The 16,363-nt window shown below is 44.9% G+C and overlaps 1 protein-coding gene across 1 annotated transcript in view; it reads right to left on the reverse strand.

Annotated features, from left to right (window-relative positions):
* FRMD1 (FERM domain containing 1) overlaps positions 1-16,363 on the reverse strand; it is a 59,590-nt gene that overhangs the window by 24,475 nt on the left and 18,752 nt on the right. The window contains exons 2-3 of the mRNA XM_084832116.1: positions 10,141-10,336; positions 3,173-3,263 (exon numbers count right to left, since the gene is read on the reverse strand). Coding sequence (XP_084688242.1) covers positions 3,173-3,263; positions 10,141-10,236 — 187 coding nt within the window. The 5' untranslated portion in view covers positions 10,237-10,336. The remainder of the gene's footprint in view (positions 1-3,172; positions 3,264-10,140; positions 10,337-16,363) is intronic.

Below are 16,363 nucleotides of genomic sequence, written 5' to 3' on the forward strand. Positions count from 1 at the left end.
CATGCCCAAGAGGGAGGTATCAGCAGACTTGGGTAAACCTGAGGTTTGCAGAAGTATGTTCTTTTTTTCAGGGAAATATCCCTATTGGAATGCAACCTTCCTCGCCCAAACAGCCCAGTGACCACACTGAGAGGGGAAAACCCCCTGAAACCTGGGTGGGAGAAAGAATGGTATGGAGGGGCTGGAAAGAGACACATATATATAAAAGGCATAGAGAACCATCCAATTGTCTGGACAGGTCATTTCCTGGCTCACAGTCATAAGCTATTTTTAAATGTCCCAAGGGACAGAAGTGAGAGCTGCATACCCATAAAATCCCAGATTCTGTAAGGGTCCAACTTACAATTTTGCACTAAGCCACATACATACATCACCTAGAGTTGAGCTAGGTGTGAGTCAGATAATGTGCAGATTTTTAAAAATGCAAATTGCATCAGTCGGGAGGGCTGATTAATTGTTGGGCCCACAGCAAGCAAATACAAAATTCTGAAAAGGGATTCTCCTCAGGACCAAAGCAGGGGAAGCAAGGGTTAATTCCCCCCTCCCCCCACAGTCACACCTCCTGCAATCCCAGTAATTATCAGTCTTGCTCTCAGCTGATGCAATTTGCACTCCTTAAAAACCTGCAATCAAATGCAAAGATGCATTTTTACAGGAATGTGTCATTTGGCCCTCGGAGTACCTGCTTCTCTGCGCCTCGATGTCTAGCCCAGGGCAGCTTACTCCCAAGTACAGCCAGCGCTGGGGGACCATGCAAGCACCCTCTCTCAGCAGGGGAGAGCACGCGAACGGTTCTGCCCTAGGAGCTTAGCTTCCCTTGGTCAGAGTTAGCGCAAGTCCCCTAGGGTGAATTCTCTATCTAGGGTGATAGAGAATCAGCCTTCCCTTCCCCAACCTAGTGCCCTCCAGATGTGTTGGACTGCAAATCCCATCATTCCCAGCCAGAATGATGGGAGCTGCAATCCAACACATCTAGAGGGCAACCTTTGTGACTACTTGTACCCTGGAAAAGGACACAACGGCCTTATTGTTCAGGTGCATTTCTGGGAAGGGGAGGACTAAACCCAGCAACTATTACTCATGTGGGGGTGGCTCATTAAGCCATTTTAGAATTTTATGAACAGTGAGGGCGCTCCCTGCCTTCCTCTGCCAAGAACCCTCCTTTTTTTTCACCACCACCCCTCAGACACAGCCTGCAGTTGTGGTCTGTCCTCCCGTCTGTCCAGGAATGCAGCATTACATTCCTGCTCTAATGAGGTTAATATTGTCCAAATGCCAACCTGCAGTGTAATCCTCAAGCTACAAAAACAAAACCCCTCCCCAGCCCTCCAAAGTTTCTCACATAAAAGCAGAGCAGTAGATGTTGTTGTTTTTTTAAAGTGGATTAAAGGTGAAGTTTACAGATCCTTGTCATATGTTTTAAGTTGCCTCTTTTTTTGATGTATACTTTTGATTTGTGCTCAAATGAAATCGGAGTGCAAATTCAATCCGATTAAGAGAGAGGTGGTGGTGGGGAAACAGGACTTGGATATCCACGCAGATCGGCAAATTTAAGTGTCCTTTGCAAAACACACCAATATGAGGACCAAGTGTAACATTGCTTAACTTTCCTGGGGCATATAGGCTTAAGTGGAGCCAAGGTTCAGCCCCCTCCCCCAGAACACCCATATTCAGTAGCCCTATTCTGGTATTCTGATTTCTATCTGTGGGGGGCTGCGGGGCCATGCATGTCCCCTCCACCTTTCTGCATTGGGAGGGAAGGTCTGAAGCCTGTTACAATTGCCTGTCAGACCTTCCCGCCCAGTGAGAGAAGGTCAGGGGTGGAGGGGGAGGTGCACCCGGCCCCATGGCACCTCCAGGATAGGAATCAGAAGACCTGAAGAGGGATAATGTTAATGCTCAATGCTCTGGGAATAATAATGAAAAAGAGTGCTCTTGAGAATGTGCAGAGGGCACTTCCTGCTCCAGTAAGTACAACTGAGAAGCGCACACCTAACATTTGGAAGAAAGGCAGATAACAGCCAGAGAACAACATCCAATTTCCAGGAAGACTTGAGTAGTGGCACTTCTCATTTCAGAAGCTAAATATTGTGAGGCACTGATAAACCCTGTTCAGATGAAGAAATGAATGTATTTGGGGTGTGTGTGTGGAAGGAATGGGGGATAGTCCCCATTTGGCTATGAAACTCACTAGGTGACTTTGGGCCAGTTACTGACTCTCAGCCTAACCTATGTCACAGGGTTGTTCTGAGGATAAAACGGAGAAGAGGACCACTGCCTCGGGCTCCTTGGAGGGAAGGTGGGATATAAATGTAACAAATAAATAAACTTGAACTTGCCTCCACATAATGTGTGAAATGACCCCACGCAAGGGTAGCTAGCTAAACTACCCTGGGGTTCTTTGTGTCTGGAAGTAGGAGCTGTTGATACAGAATAACACACCTGTAATTCTCCAAACTTCTTAATCCCTCATTGCACCATTTCTGGGAGAGTAGCAATTGTGTACAGTGCATGTTAAGGAAACTTTGCAGGGAGGAAGCGGAAGACAACTATAGCCCACTCAGTTTCTCTGACTTAGACCCTGGCAGGACTGAACATCAAAACACCAGCCGTCTGCTTTCTCCTGTAGGTATTCCATGCCCTAAGAGGAGAGGATCCATTTGTGGGTCATTTCACATACTAGGGCTCCCAGGGTATCAAGGCGACATGAATTAACTAAAAGAGTGCTCTGTCTGTTGGTACGGTTCTTAAGCCTTCTCTGTAAAATAATTTAATAATGTTCAGGACCATGTGAATTTTAGTGAAAACAACCTTCTTTACAAGTTAAAACTTCAAAATGAATTGAATACATCCAGCCCCTGACTTTATGATGTCCTTGTAAATATTCTCTCTTATTGCACAATTAATGCTTTAAATCCTATGTAATGCGGCAAAAAAAAAAAGAGTTGGCAGACAAAACAGCTGCAGGAAAAAAATGAGAATATTATTCTTTAATGTACACACCCCTCCTTCCTCTAACAGGGAATGTTCACAGGCCAACGATCAAAGGACTTTGATATGTCTTTTAATGATGCCCATTGCTTGTGACAGTATTACACTGAAGTGCCTTCTCAGACACAGGCACAGATCCAATGCTATGGCTCTTGGCCAAATAACTTCTTGCTACACTTACTTTTTACAACACTGATGCCGAAGAAATGAGGATCTTTGAGTTTCAGCGCACTGCAAACTTGCTCAAAGAGTTCCTGTCCAGTAGCTTTTACCTGGGAAAAAAAATGAAAAGAAAGTAAAATATAGTTTCGCATTTAAACAGCATAGGATAGGTTTCCCTTGTCCGAGACATCTGGACATTCAGATCAGAAAACGTGGAGGAGCAAAGTCTGTGTCTGAACAAACATTTATAGTGGGGAATTTGGGCTGCCTTGGGGCTGAGCGCTCCATTGCATCAGATAGCATGGACTGAATACACCAATGAAAAGCAAGTTCACACCTTATTGGGAGCATTTATGACTAGATTCTAGAGCAAGGTCTACTGTTAACATGTTGATTGCTTTGCAATCTGAGTGCCCTTAAGCAAGCTCAATACTGTGCTAGATTCTGGCCAGTGTTTTAGTGATGAATTAGCAGTATATATTTATAAAGGAAAAATAGTGCCATACTGGAAGGAGAGGACAGTGTGGGACAGTTGATAAGTCTGGATACTGGGGAAATCACAGGTTGGGTTCAGACAGAACATGATATCATGGCTTCTTTAGTTAAACCAGCCTTCCCCAAACATCCGGAGGGCACAAGGTTGGGGAATGCTGAGCTAAACCACAGTTTGCTTTTTAATGTTTGAATCCAAGCCTACCCATAAACCATGGTTTGTTTGGGCTTGACAAACCAGAATCTGAAATCCCAGATTGAAGCTTGTGCTAACTGTGGTTTGCTGTTATGTCTGAATTCACTGACAGGCCACAGTGAGGGTCATTGCTCCACCTCAAGGGGCTTTTGATGCAAGGAAATTACAGTCCCCCCACCCCAAGTACCTGCTGTACCACGAAGATGGGGTGATACTATGAAACTGAGTTCTGAACAGAAGAAAAATGAAAGCAGCCAGGCAGCTTTAAACCATGACTTGCTTATTGTCTCAAAGCTCAAATCATGGTGAGGGTTTTTAATTATGGTTAGCACAAACCATGGTTTCATGTTATGACTGGACCATATTACAACAACGTAGGCTTTTTAAAAACCCTGGGTAGTTGTGAACAAAATAGGAGCAAGTGAGCTTACTGGTTCCCGCTCCCCAATCACTCCCACTGGGGCCAAACAACCCAGGGCCGTTTAACTCGGGTTAACCCATGAATTCCAACTCAGGATTGTTTCCCCAACATTTCAGCATTCCTGGTTCGCATGTCATGCTTAATAACCCAAGGATGGGGCATATCTGCATTATTTAGCTCCTCCTGCTCGCAGCAGGAGTTATCAGGCATCCCCCAAGGAGCACACTGTAAGTGCTGAGCTGTGGCAAGGGTTGGCAACCAAGGGCCACTTGCAACCCACAGCCTAATTTCATGCAAGTAGAGGGAGCCCAGAAGGAGGGAAGGAAGGTGGGAGGGGAGAAAGGGGAGGAAGCAGAAGGAGCGAGCGATGGAACAAGCCCTCTGCAAGCAACTGTGCTGAATCAGGATGCTTTCTGAATAGCTGAAGTGGGGTCCAACTCAAATCTTGTGATCGGTGAACAACCCTTGTTGGAAGCAGCCTCCAGCTACTAGCCATTTTGAGTGCACCAGCCTTAAACGGGCATTATGAAGAGTTCAAGCCAATTTGAGCTGTTGGCTTCCCATGAGCTCTCAGCAGTGAAGTCTGGACTATCAGCACGTCCATCACCTAAGAAACCATCCTGAAACGTTACGGGCCACTGTGTTGATCTCAGACAATCAGAGTGTTCCAGAGACTCCTCCATTCCTCGCCTCAAACTAGATTTCTCATGTTTTACGGAACACACTTGGCAGCAACATTTCAGTAACAACCCATGCTACTGAAAAATTTGTATTCTACAGAAGGAAAAGCTTAATACAGAGAAATCTGCAAAACATAAACCTGAGCCAACTGAAGAAAAAGAACATTACAAGGGGCCTGGTTAGGATACCTGTCAAGGCTTTCCTAGTGGAATTCCATTTTTTAAGGCTGCCCTTTTGTAAAGTCTCATCATTTCACCAAGTCATTCTCGTAAGAACATAAGAAGAGCCCTGCTGGATCAGACCAAGGGTCCATCTAGTCCAGCATTCTGTTCACACAGTGGCCAACCAGCTGTTGACCAGGAAACCACAAGCAGGGCATGAGCACAACAGCACCCTCCCACCCATGCACCTCCCAACTGGTGTACATAGGCTCACTGCCTCTGGTTATGATGGTAGAACATAGCCATCAAGACTAGTAGCCATTGATAGCCTTTTCCTCCAGTAATTTGTCCAACCCCTTTTAAAGCCATCCAAATTGGTGGCCATCACTACTTCCTTTGTTAGCAAATTCCATAGTTTTACTATGTGCTGCGTGAAGAAGTGCTTCCTTTTGTCTGTCCTGAATCTCCCATGAATCAGCTTTGTAGGATGACCCTGGGTTCTAGTATTTTGAGAGAGGGAGAAAAATGTCTCCCTATCCACATCCTACACACCACACATAATTTTGTACACCTCTATCATGTCTCCCCTTAGCTTCCTTTTTTCCAAGCTAAACAATCCCAGCTGTAACTTTCTCTCATTGGGGAGATGCTCCAGCTGCCTTGATCATCTTACTTGCCCTTTTCTGCACTTTTTCCAGCTCTACAATATCTTTTTTTAGGTGTGGTAACCAGAACTGTATACAGCATTCCAAGTGTGGTCTCACCATAGATTTGTATAGAGGCAGTATGATATTGGCAGTTTTATTTGGATTCTCCCACTACTTAGATCAGGGATACAGAACCTCTTTCAGCCCAAGGCCCAAATTCCATTTCTGAGAAGCTTTCTGGGTGGGCTGGATCAAAGGCAAAAGGGGTGGGGCCAAAAGCAAAAGGGGCAGGGCCAAAAATACCAGCATACTTTAGCTGAAAGCTCTTGCTGCAAGTGTGTAAGCTGTAGGCGAGACATCTCAACCTTTTAGAATGGGGAAAAAACAGCACCAAAGCCAGCATGCCACCAAACAATCAGTGGCTGGGGGAAAGCAGGTGGGGCTGGGGGAAGGGGGTGCTGCCATCTGGATAATCCTGGAGGGCCAAATTAGGACCCCAGGAAGATTAGATTTGGCCCCTGGTACTCAGGTTCTGCACCCCTGACTTAGATCTTTGGGTGGAGAACTGTCCTTACTGTCTGTAATCAGCCCTGCAATGGTGTGACAGTCTGTATGCAAGTTCAGACTGGCTTCAGCCTTCCCATTTCTTTCTGACTGAGCAGCGTTTTCAAAAGCTCAAAAAGCTCATACATTTTAACGAGAGAAAGTTAAAGCTGAAATGGGTAATTTCAGAAATGTACCCAAACATCCAATAAGTATAAACTTAGAATTTAAACCAGGGGTGGGCAACCTTAGGGGATTTGGGGGCTAATTTCCACCTCCGGACCTACCCATCGGCTGCACCTCTACCAATGTGCTGGCGAAATTTGGCAGCACGGCAGAAAAGCAATAAGTGACCTGCTGCTGAGTTTTGGCAGCACAAGACGGCGGAGGCTAAAAAGGGCCAAATGTAGGTTGTTTTAAAGCTAAATTTGGCCCAGCAAAACAACTGCATTGGACTCCATTGCACTGTGGAAATCCTTTGGCAAACTGGTTTTCTGCCACCACCGCTGCGCCGCCAGCTGTGGGGCTGCGCTAAAGGCGGAGGGGGGTTAGTTGGTTCATTCAGCCTGCACGTTGCCCTCCCCTGATTTAAACATGTAAGCATCATCAGAGTCACTTTTACAAAACCATGTGGGTGCCTTTTAAACGTTCTCCCAGCCATATGGGAGTTGCTTATCCATGAAGAGATCCCACATGGCTTGTGAAAGAATCTAAATGGCCCAGCAACGTGGACAGGGTCAGTCGTATTGGTCTTTGCCACGGAACTGGCATCCTTGCTGGGAGGATGTTGGTTCCAAAAGACCCACGAGACTGACCCTATCCATGTGGTTGGGTCATTTAGATTTTCTCCTAGCCACATAAGGGAAATGGCTATGCAGCCTGCAGAAATGGCTCCTATGCAGCTTGGAAAACATGAGTACAGCTAATTGTATGGGTCTCTCTCACACAACCACCACTGTGTTAGAACATAAGAAGCCAATCACTCGGCTTGTACATTGATGAAGAGTGCAGCTAGCTGTGAAAATCAGTGTGAATGGCAGGAACTCTTAGCAGCAGAAGCTGCTTCATACATGGTCAAGCTATTTGTTCATCTAGGCCAGTATTTTCTTCTCTGCCAGATAGTGAATCTCTAAGGCAGGGTTGGGCAACCAACAGCCCTAAGGCCACATATGGAAGATGGGGAGACAGGGAGAAAGAGAAAAGGGGGTGTCAGAGAGAGAGAAAAGGGGGTGGGGGAGAGAGAGAGAAAAGGGGGTGCCAGAGGGAGACACACACACACACAAAGAGAGAAGAGGGTGTGTGTGTGTGTGTGTGAGAGAGAGAGAGAGAGAGAGAGAGAGAGAGAGAGAGAGAGAGAAGGGGGTGGCAGAGAGAGAAAGGATAGCTTTTCTCACTTTGGGTCTGACCTTGCCCACCATAGACTTCAGCCCCACCCACCACCAGTATGTGACTCCTAACAGATTACCCCTGAGGGAATGCAGACCTCAACAGGAAAAAGGTTCTCCACCCCTGTTCTAGGGTCTCAGGCAACTGGAGATGCCAGGGATTGGATCTGGGACCTTCCACATGCAAAGCATCCACTCTACCACTGAGAGCTATGGCCCCTCATCATGAAGAAGAATGGTCCCATCCACACAGCTCCAAAATAAGATGCTTACTGCAGCTGTGCCAGATCTCACCAGAGAGACACTTTTCCCACACTGGAGAGGCAATAAGAGAAGGGTCCAAAAATATCCATGGAAGCTAGAAAGACCTTCTCACTGCTAACCATAGTTAAGTTTATCTGTTATAGGCAAAATGGGATGATGGTGATAGTGATGATGATAATTCCGTTACTGCTATTCTGACTAATAAAGACAAATGCATCCATTGTAAATATGGGCACATCCTTCAGGCTGCCAACTAATATGTTTTGAACTGCATACAGAACAGCAACGTGTTAGTGTAAATCATGTAAGTAATGTACATGGACCTTGAGGTCCTTGATGACCATATTTTCCATTCAATCATTGCAGGATCTATAATAGAACAGTTGGGTTATCATGTTAGCTATCCCAGATAGATCCTTTCAACAGGATGGAAGCTCAGGTATGGGGAGTGCATCATTTAATAGTTGCCACATCGGTTGTGGGCATGGGAATCCTACTTAAGGTTTTTCCCAGTGCTACTCTGACCCTTTCCCAGTCCGTTCACTGTTGGGATCCACATTGAACCTGGTCTTGAAAACTAGTTTAACAAATACATGTTCAGATGTTCAGTCACTATACCCACAAAAGGGTCAAGAGCTGGGCTTACTGGGTGTATGCTGAATCCATTCATAAGACTATGTTATTATTACTATTCATTGTTCAGAGAGACCATGTGAACAATTCACATGGTGATTTACTGCATTTACCTAGGGAGGGGAGAGAGACAGGATGTTGAGCCAAGAAGCTTACAACCTAACGCTAGAAGTGGAAGAGAACAGGTTGGGAGAATGGTAACAGAATGAGAAAAAGAGAGGAGAAACAAGAGTAATGAAGGTAACAAATGCTCCTCTTAGGATTTTCACTGTGAGTGCAAAAAAATATCAGGGGAAGGGTAAATCCCCTTGGAGTATCTTGCATAGAAAAGCATGGTAAAATTAATCAAATACCAAACAAACAGGCACATTTGTATGAATCCTCCTTTAACAGTTCACTTGTAAAGGGCATGAGGAAATGGAACAATACCTTAACGTACCCCCTTGGCTATTTATGCTGCTTTTTCTGAAGCTTCTTTCAAGGGTCATGTTATTGAAAAACTGAGTGGGAAAACACAGTGCAGTCCCTTTGATAGTTTACTTCAAACATGTACAGCTCTATGTATTTCCTTCTAGAGATGCCTTGTGCTCGGTAACTTTACACCCGTCAACAGCAGCAGGCCTTTTAATATGCTTACCCTCCTTCCCCCCGCCCTTTGTTTTTTTGGAATGGTTTTTTTATTGGCCGAATAGATGATAAAGAAAACAGGCACGTCTGTGCATGAAAATAAGTAGCTCGCTGATTCAGAATGTACATTTTAGAGAGGGAAAAACCCCTAACATGTGGACATTGCGTTACAAAAACACAAATCTTTACACAAATCTGATGACATTGATAAGATCTTTTCTTTTTCATTAATACACAGATTTTTTAAAAGCATAATCGCCTTGTGCTTTCAAAACTCATAAGAGAATACAGAAAAACAGTTCCCATTAGTATCTGTAGTGCATAAGGGCCACCACAGACACTGAGATATACCATTCTGTATCTTAATTCTTGGACTACTTTTCACCTTTCACATTTCTGAAGGGTTCTGCTTTAGGGAGACTTGGCACATTATATCGCCACTTAATTTTGCCCCAAACTATACATGGAAATAAAATTATGCAAACTATGATTCCCCAAACTCTTCAGTGTTGGAAGATCAACACAGCTAAATGCCTGGATCAGCAGACATAAAGTTAAAAACTACTTGGTGAGGTCCAAAGACTGATAGGAATCTTAGGTTTCCTTATACACAAATGAATTTTTGTTTCCAAATGCTGTAAAACCATTAGGTAGATGTGAAAAAGGATTTCAGAAAAAGCAGACCCTAGTCATCAAGTGCAGCAAGAATCACCAAATTCAAGACAACAGGTTTATCAGCTAGTCTGGTCCTCTTCTTTTGAGGGCTACTCAGCAAGTGTCCAACTGGGTCATTGTTTGTTGGCTGGTGAATTTTTCTCTCAGTGTTCAAGACTTTTCAAAGTTCAGCTTTATCATTCACACTGGCTACTTGCATACAGTAGGGAGCTATCAGTGTCACTCACATTGCGATCTCAGAAGGAAGCTTAGACCCACTTACCCCAACAGTCACACTGAGCTGGTCTCGGTTCGGCAGGAGGACACACATGTTCCTAAACTCGGGTGGCATCTTGTTTGGCAGTAGCTGCTTGCTCATGGCAGAACCGGTTGTAAACTTCTCATGCCCGCTCCACCACGTTAACGATGCAGCAATTGGAGTCTCAGGAATCAAGCCAAACTCTGTCTATCCTTCGAAACTGAGAAACATAAATCCTTAGTGTTTGTTCATGAGGATAAAGGGTGGAAATACTGAGCAGCAGGAAGCTCGTGTGTTAAAGGAATCTCTTTAGCTTCATTCCAACAACTAGCACTAACAGCCAAGTGTCTCCAAAGGTACATTCACCATAGCACAGTCGTAAGTAATTCTAGCATTAGTCAGCTCTTTCACCGATTAGCGGCTGGTTACGTTTCGCTGTAGGTGGGAATACAAGCCTCTGGGAAATTATCTCAGACCCAGCAAAGTGGCATCCGCAACACACATTCCCGGCTCCTGAATCATTCTTTGTGTCCTCCGTGCCAAGTACCATAGTCCAATGTTATTTTTTTTTTTTTTGCACAGTTGTCTCACCTATGTGGGTGCCCAGGCGTTAAAAGCACAATCTTGTCTGAGTCATTGGAAAGAGAGTTAGAGAAAGCAGTGCAAGGAACAGCAAAGAATGGAAAAAAATACTTGGCATACCAGGGGCAGGATTATAGGGTCAACAGTAAACAGGACCACAGAATAGGCAGTTTTCCAAAAGGCAAATCAGAGAAGGAGGAATCATGTGCCTTTGTGGCTTTAGTAGTATTAGTCATAAGTATGTGGGGAGAAAGATTTTTTTTCTTTATACTCCAACACCTGATGATTAGAAATTACACTTAAGCTCAGTGAAAATGAGACACACAGCAGATATACATGCCACTGTGTAAGAAACCATCATTCCAGTAGTATCTCTCTGAAGACCAGGCACTGGGGGCAAACAACGTGGGAAGGCTATTACCCTCATGCTGTCCTTGCACACAGTTAGGGGCATCTGGCTGGCCACAGTTGGAAACAGGATACTGGAATATATAGACCCTTGGTCAGATCCAGGGATGGGTGGAACTGTGAATCTCGATCTCATTGAGGTTCTTAGTTTTCCAATGCCAAGCTCGTTCTGTATGAGTCTTTCCACCCCACCCCGCAGCTGAAAGCCATATTTTTGTGTGTGCATATTTTTCAAACACACTCATTTTTCTACACGTGCTCCCATTGACTAAAGAGTGTTTCTGCGGATTTTAGAAATGTATGCAGCATTTTTTGCACGTTTTTCAAATGTGTGCATATTGTCAAACACATTTTTTTCTTTTGCTGAATGCACTGCAAGATAGATGTATGGATTTCCAATGGCAGATGTATGGATTTCCAATGGCAAATTGTATTTGGTTCCATGTTTGGTTTCAAGAGATGCAAATTAGGTAAGTCCATTAAAAAGAAACACCTCAATGGAGTGATTTTGTTTCAGCCATACCTAGTCTGATCCAGCCAGGCTCTTCTTAATATTCTAATAATGACAAATGTTAGACTCATGCAACCATTCCTGCAGACTGACAGTGCAGGCCTTTCTGGGCTTGCTTCACAAGGGGGAGGAATTAGGTCAGATCCAAACAGAAATGCGAAGATCTTATAGAAGAGGGAAGGCAGAGTTCCCAGGTCAAAGAAAGCTATGGGATGGATATTCTGGAGTGAGCTGTTATGTGAAGTGTGGTTTTTCCAGCTTCATTTTGCTGGTGTTCAGCAGTTAGGGCAAGACAAACTCCAACTAAACTGTACTACCTCGTCCAGCAATCAAGAATGTATTTAACCTCACTTTCACACTTCACCGCTATTACCTCTGGATCTGGCCCAATACATGTATTCAGGGAGCAAAGTTCTTAATATGTGCAAAACACAAGGCAACATGCCAGTCCCATTCTGGCTGCTAGATGGTGATGTCAGAATGGCGGTTCCTAGAGCAAATGCAAACTGTGAGGCTTTGGCAAGGCACTTTACAGATAAAATTGATCGGATTAGGAGTGTTATTCCGTGCACTGTGGATACAGTTAGTGAGGAAGAGGCAGTCTGTGGCAAACCGGTTTTGTGGGATCGGTTCCAGCTTCTTCCTTCTGATGAAGTGGATAAGGTGCTTTCATCTGTAAGGCCGACCACCTACTTACTTGATCCTTGCCCATCTTGGCTCATTATGAGCTGCAGAGAGAGGCTGGGTGAGGGGATCAGGGTGGTGGTAAATGCCTCCCTTGAGGAGGAAGTGATGCCATCAGCCCTCAAGGAGGCAGTGATAAGACCTCTCTTAAAGAAGCCCTCCTTAGATCCCCAAGTTCTGAAGAACTTTCACCCAGTCTTGAATCTGCCATTTGGGAGCAAGGTAATTGAGTGGGTGGTGGCGATGAAGTTGAAGGCACACTTGGAAGAAGTCGATTATCTAGATCCATTTCAGTCAGGCTTCAGGCCTGGGCATGGGACAGAAACGGCCTTGGTCGCCTTGGTGGATGATATGAGGAGGGCTCTGGATAGGGGCGAATGCTCCTTCCTTGTTCTCTTCGACCTCTCAGCGGCTTTTGATACCGCTGACCACGGTATCCTCCTGGACCGCCTGGAGGGGCTGGCAATGGAGACACCATATTACAGTGGTTCCGATCCTTCCTGTCCGGCAGATACCAGAGGGTAGCACTGGGAGAGGAGGTTTTGGACCCGTGGCCGCTCACTTGTGGGGTGCCACAGGGTTCCATCCTCTCCCCGATGCTATTTAACAATAACATCTATGTGAAGCCACTGGGGGCTATCATCAGGAGGTTTGGGGTGCGGTGTCATCGGTATGCGGATGACACGCAGCTCTACCTCTCATTCAAATCTTCACCAAGGTTGGCCATAGAATCCCTGTCCAAATGTCTGGAGACAGTGAGTGGCTGGATGGGGAGGAATAAGCTGAACCTTGACAAGACCAAGATACTTTTGGTGAGAGACAAGAGGAGGTTGGGGGATGCTGACCTGGTGTTGAATGGGGTACGGCTACCCTTGAAAGACCAGGTCTGCAGCCTGGGGGTCATCTTAGACTCTCAGCTGTCCATGGAGGCTCAGGTGTCAGCTGTGAGCCCAACAGCGCTGTTCCAACTCCATCTGATACGGCAGCTGTGCCCTTACCTTCCCGACCATCTGCTCCCATCAGTAGTACATGCCCTGGTCTCCTCTCGTTTAGACTACTATAATGCGCTCTACGTGGGGTTACCCTTGAAGATGGTTCGGAAGCTGCAGCTGGTACAGAACGTGGCAGCTCACATGATTAAAGGCAGCTGCCGGCGAGATCACATCACTCAAGTGCTGAAGGAGCTGCACTGGTTACCAGTTGTTTTCCGGGCCAAATTCAAGGTGTTGGTTTTGACCTTTAAAACCCTATATGGTTCCGGCCCAGCTTATCTTAAGGAGCGCCTCCAGCAACACCAGATTGGCCACTCAACAAGATCAGCCTTGGATGGCCTTCTCTCTGTCCCATCAGCCAGGACAGCTAGGCTGGTGAGGATGAGGGAGAGGGCCTCCTCTGTAGTGGCCCCCACTCTGTGGAACTCCCTCCCTAGGGAACTCCGTCATGCCCCCTCTTTAATGAGCTTCCGCCATGCATTAAAAACGTGGTTGTTCAGACAGGAATTTGGGGTGAGTTAGGGTAATTTTAGAAATGTGATTTTTTTAATGTTGAATTTTATTGTTTTGACCTGTTTTTATTGTTGTACATCGCCCAGAGTGGCTGGGTGACCAACCAGATGGGCAATTAATAAATTTAATAAACAAACAAACAAACACATGCCCTTTATCCCATCCTGGCTCACATTATAGGTCCTCTCTACATCACAAAACATGCCTTCAAAGCTCCCATACTAGGGCAACCCTAAGGTTGAATTTGTGGTACTTGGGAAGTTGTATTCTTTTGACTGTAGATTCAGGGTGTTGAACCTCTTTCAGCCCAAAGGCTAAATTCCATTTTGGAAACGCTCTCAGGGAGCCACATTCCAATGGTGGGAAGGGCTGAAGACAAGAGGGGCAAAAATTCTTTTGGAAATAAATGGAAAGCGGAAATAAATAAAATCAAATTTTGTAGCAAGATATTCCACATTCTACGTTAAGAAAAGCTGGCATCTGTGGACTGAAATTAAGCAACTGTGCATGTGTTTGCTTGCATATTTTTATAATATATTCTGCTCTTGCAAGTCATGGGAATGCGCAACGAGGTACCTAGGGCACTAGAACTCTCCCTCTGAGGATTAAGAAATGGTGTGGACAAAGTGGAGAGAGATAACTTTTGGGGGTTTCCCTGCTTGTCACTGAAGAAAGCCTCCTTTCTTCGGTCCTCCTTTCTGCAGTCTTTTCCCACAGGGAAAAGCGGGTATGGGCTGCTCAACCTGCAGCTGCAGGCCACATGCAGGCCTCAGGTTGTGCACCCCTGGCATAGTCCAACTGCTACACAAACTGATGTGGTCCATGGAGGGAAACCTGGCCCCACCATAAAAGGGTTCTGAATCCCTGGACTACGTCATCTCCAAGGTCCCTTCCAACTCTATGGTTCTATTGTTTTAAAATTTCCACTACGCCACTTTTACACACACACACACACTCACACAATTGAGCTTAAATGAAAGAAGTGTTTTAACACAAATTTAAAGATTGATTGTAATTAATTAGTCTCCTGCCAACATGGTTATGGTACACCCACTAGCGTGGATGGAATGTAGCATGATAAACTCATAAAAAGAGCTTTATACCCACCAAAGTGTGAAACGTGAGTTGCAGTTCTTGGAGCGGAGGAGCAATGACTGAATAGCACAAAAACCCTGCTGCCTGGAAGCACCCAGTAATACAGGAAGTACCTAAGGGAGAGGTAGGGTACTTTTCCACCCTGGGACACCTGCTGCTAGGTGGAATACAGCCCCCCCCCCCCCCGGCAATCCTCTAGCAGCTGTGTCAACTTCCAAGGACCAATACAGTTCGAGAACCCAGCATATCAAGACTGCGTTAATTTGGAAGCACTAGGTCACCAATCCTGATTCCTCAAATTACAGTGAAATCATATACATATTTACTCATAAATAAATCCCATTGTGTTCAATGAAGCTTACTTTCAGGTATGTTTGCATACAGTTGCACTGTTTGATTCACCTGTATCATTCTTACATTGGTATAAGCTAAGATAAAAGTAAAATTGTAAGAACTAGTTGTGTTATATTTTAGGTCATCAGATTATTGTGTGTCAGCCACATGGTATTAGGAGGGTCCAACACATGTCATGAATCTCTAAGTCAGCCTTCCCCAACACAGTGTCCTCCAGATGTTTTGGACTACAGTTCCCATCAGCCCCAGCCAGCATGACTGTAGTTGGGGATCCTGGGAGATGTGATCCAAGATTGGAGGAAGCTGCTCTAATGGCTAGCCGCAATGGCTAGCTGCAATAGCAAAAAAGGCAGGAAAGGGTACCACATAGAATGTCCTTCTACAGGGAATTAGAATTCACTCAGGTTCCTGGCCTTCTTAGATAGAATTCATTTATAGGGGTATAATTATATGGGAAGCATATTCCTACAACCTTCATGTGCTTTAAAAACACAAGGAAGTTTATATCGGTCAGCAGACATTACCTATCTAAAATGCACCTTGATTTTACCGAGAATCAACACAATTTGATGACTGTGGCTAAAACCAAGAGGGCATTTTAGATAAGGTAACATCTAAGTGATCACTATAAACAGCTGAGTATGGCTTAGAATTTGTTTATCCAGACTGGAGAAAAGATGCCATCTTCATCTTATAGATACTTCCAATTCATTCCAGCCCCACTCCAAAGAAGATAATGGATGGTCCCCATTTCAGATTCCATAGTTCCGAAGCGTACCCTATTTTTAAAATGTGGATCTAGTAACAGTATTTTTATCATGTCGATCAGGAAGCTTTGTCCTTTTCACAGCTTTTGAGTAGAAGGACTCTGGTAGTAAATCATTTCAGCAGTCTAGAAGCTAAATAGATAAGTGCACACCACTTCTGCTAACACTTCCTTTTCCTGCTGGTTGCTGTAATGAGTGTGACTTGACTGCATCTTCAGTTTCTAGGTGACAGAAATCAAATCAAAGGAGAAGAGGGAAGAGTAATAACATGGTGGAAGAGTAAGGATGTTTCTAAGGCCCCATTATATATAGAATGAAACAGTATCATTGAACATCACTGG

The sequence above is a fragment of the Heloderma suspectum genome, chromosome 1 (assembly GCF_057233095.1).
Source record: "Heloderma suspectum isolate Gila_16-S chromosome 1, 16-S_ref, whole genome shotgun sequence".
NCBI classification, from domain to species: Eukaryota; Metazoa; Chordata; class Lepidosauria; order Squamata; family Helodermatidae; genus Heloderma; species Heloderma suspectum.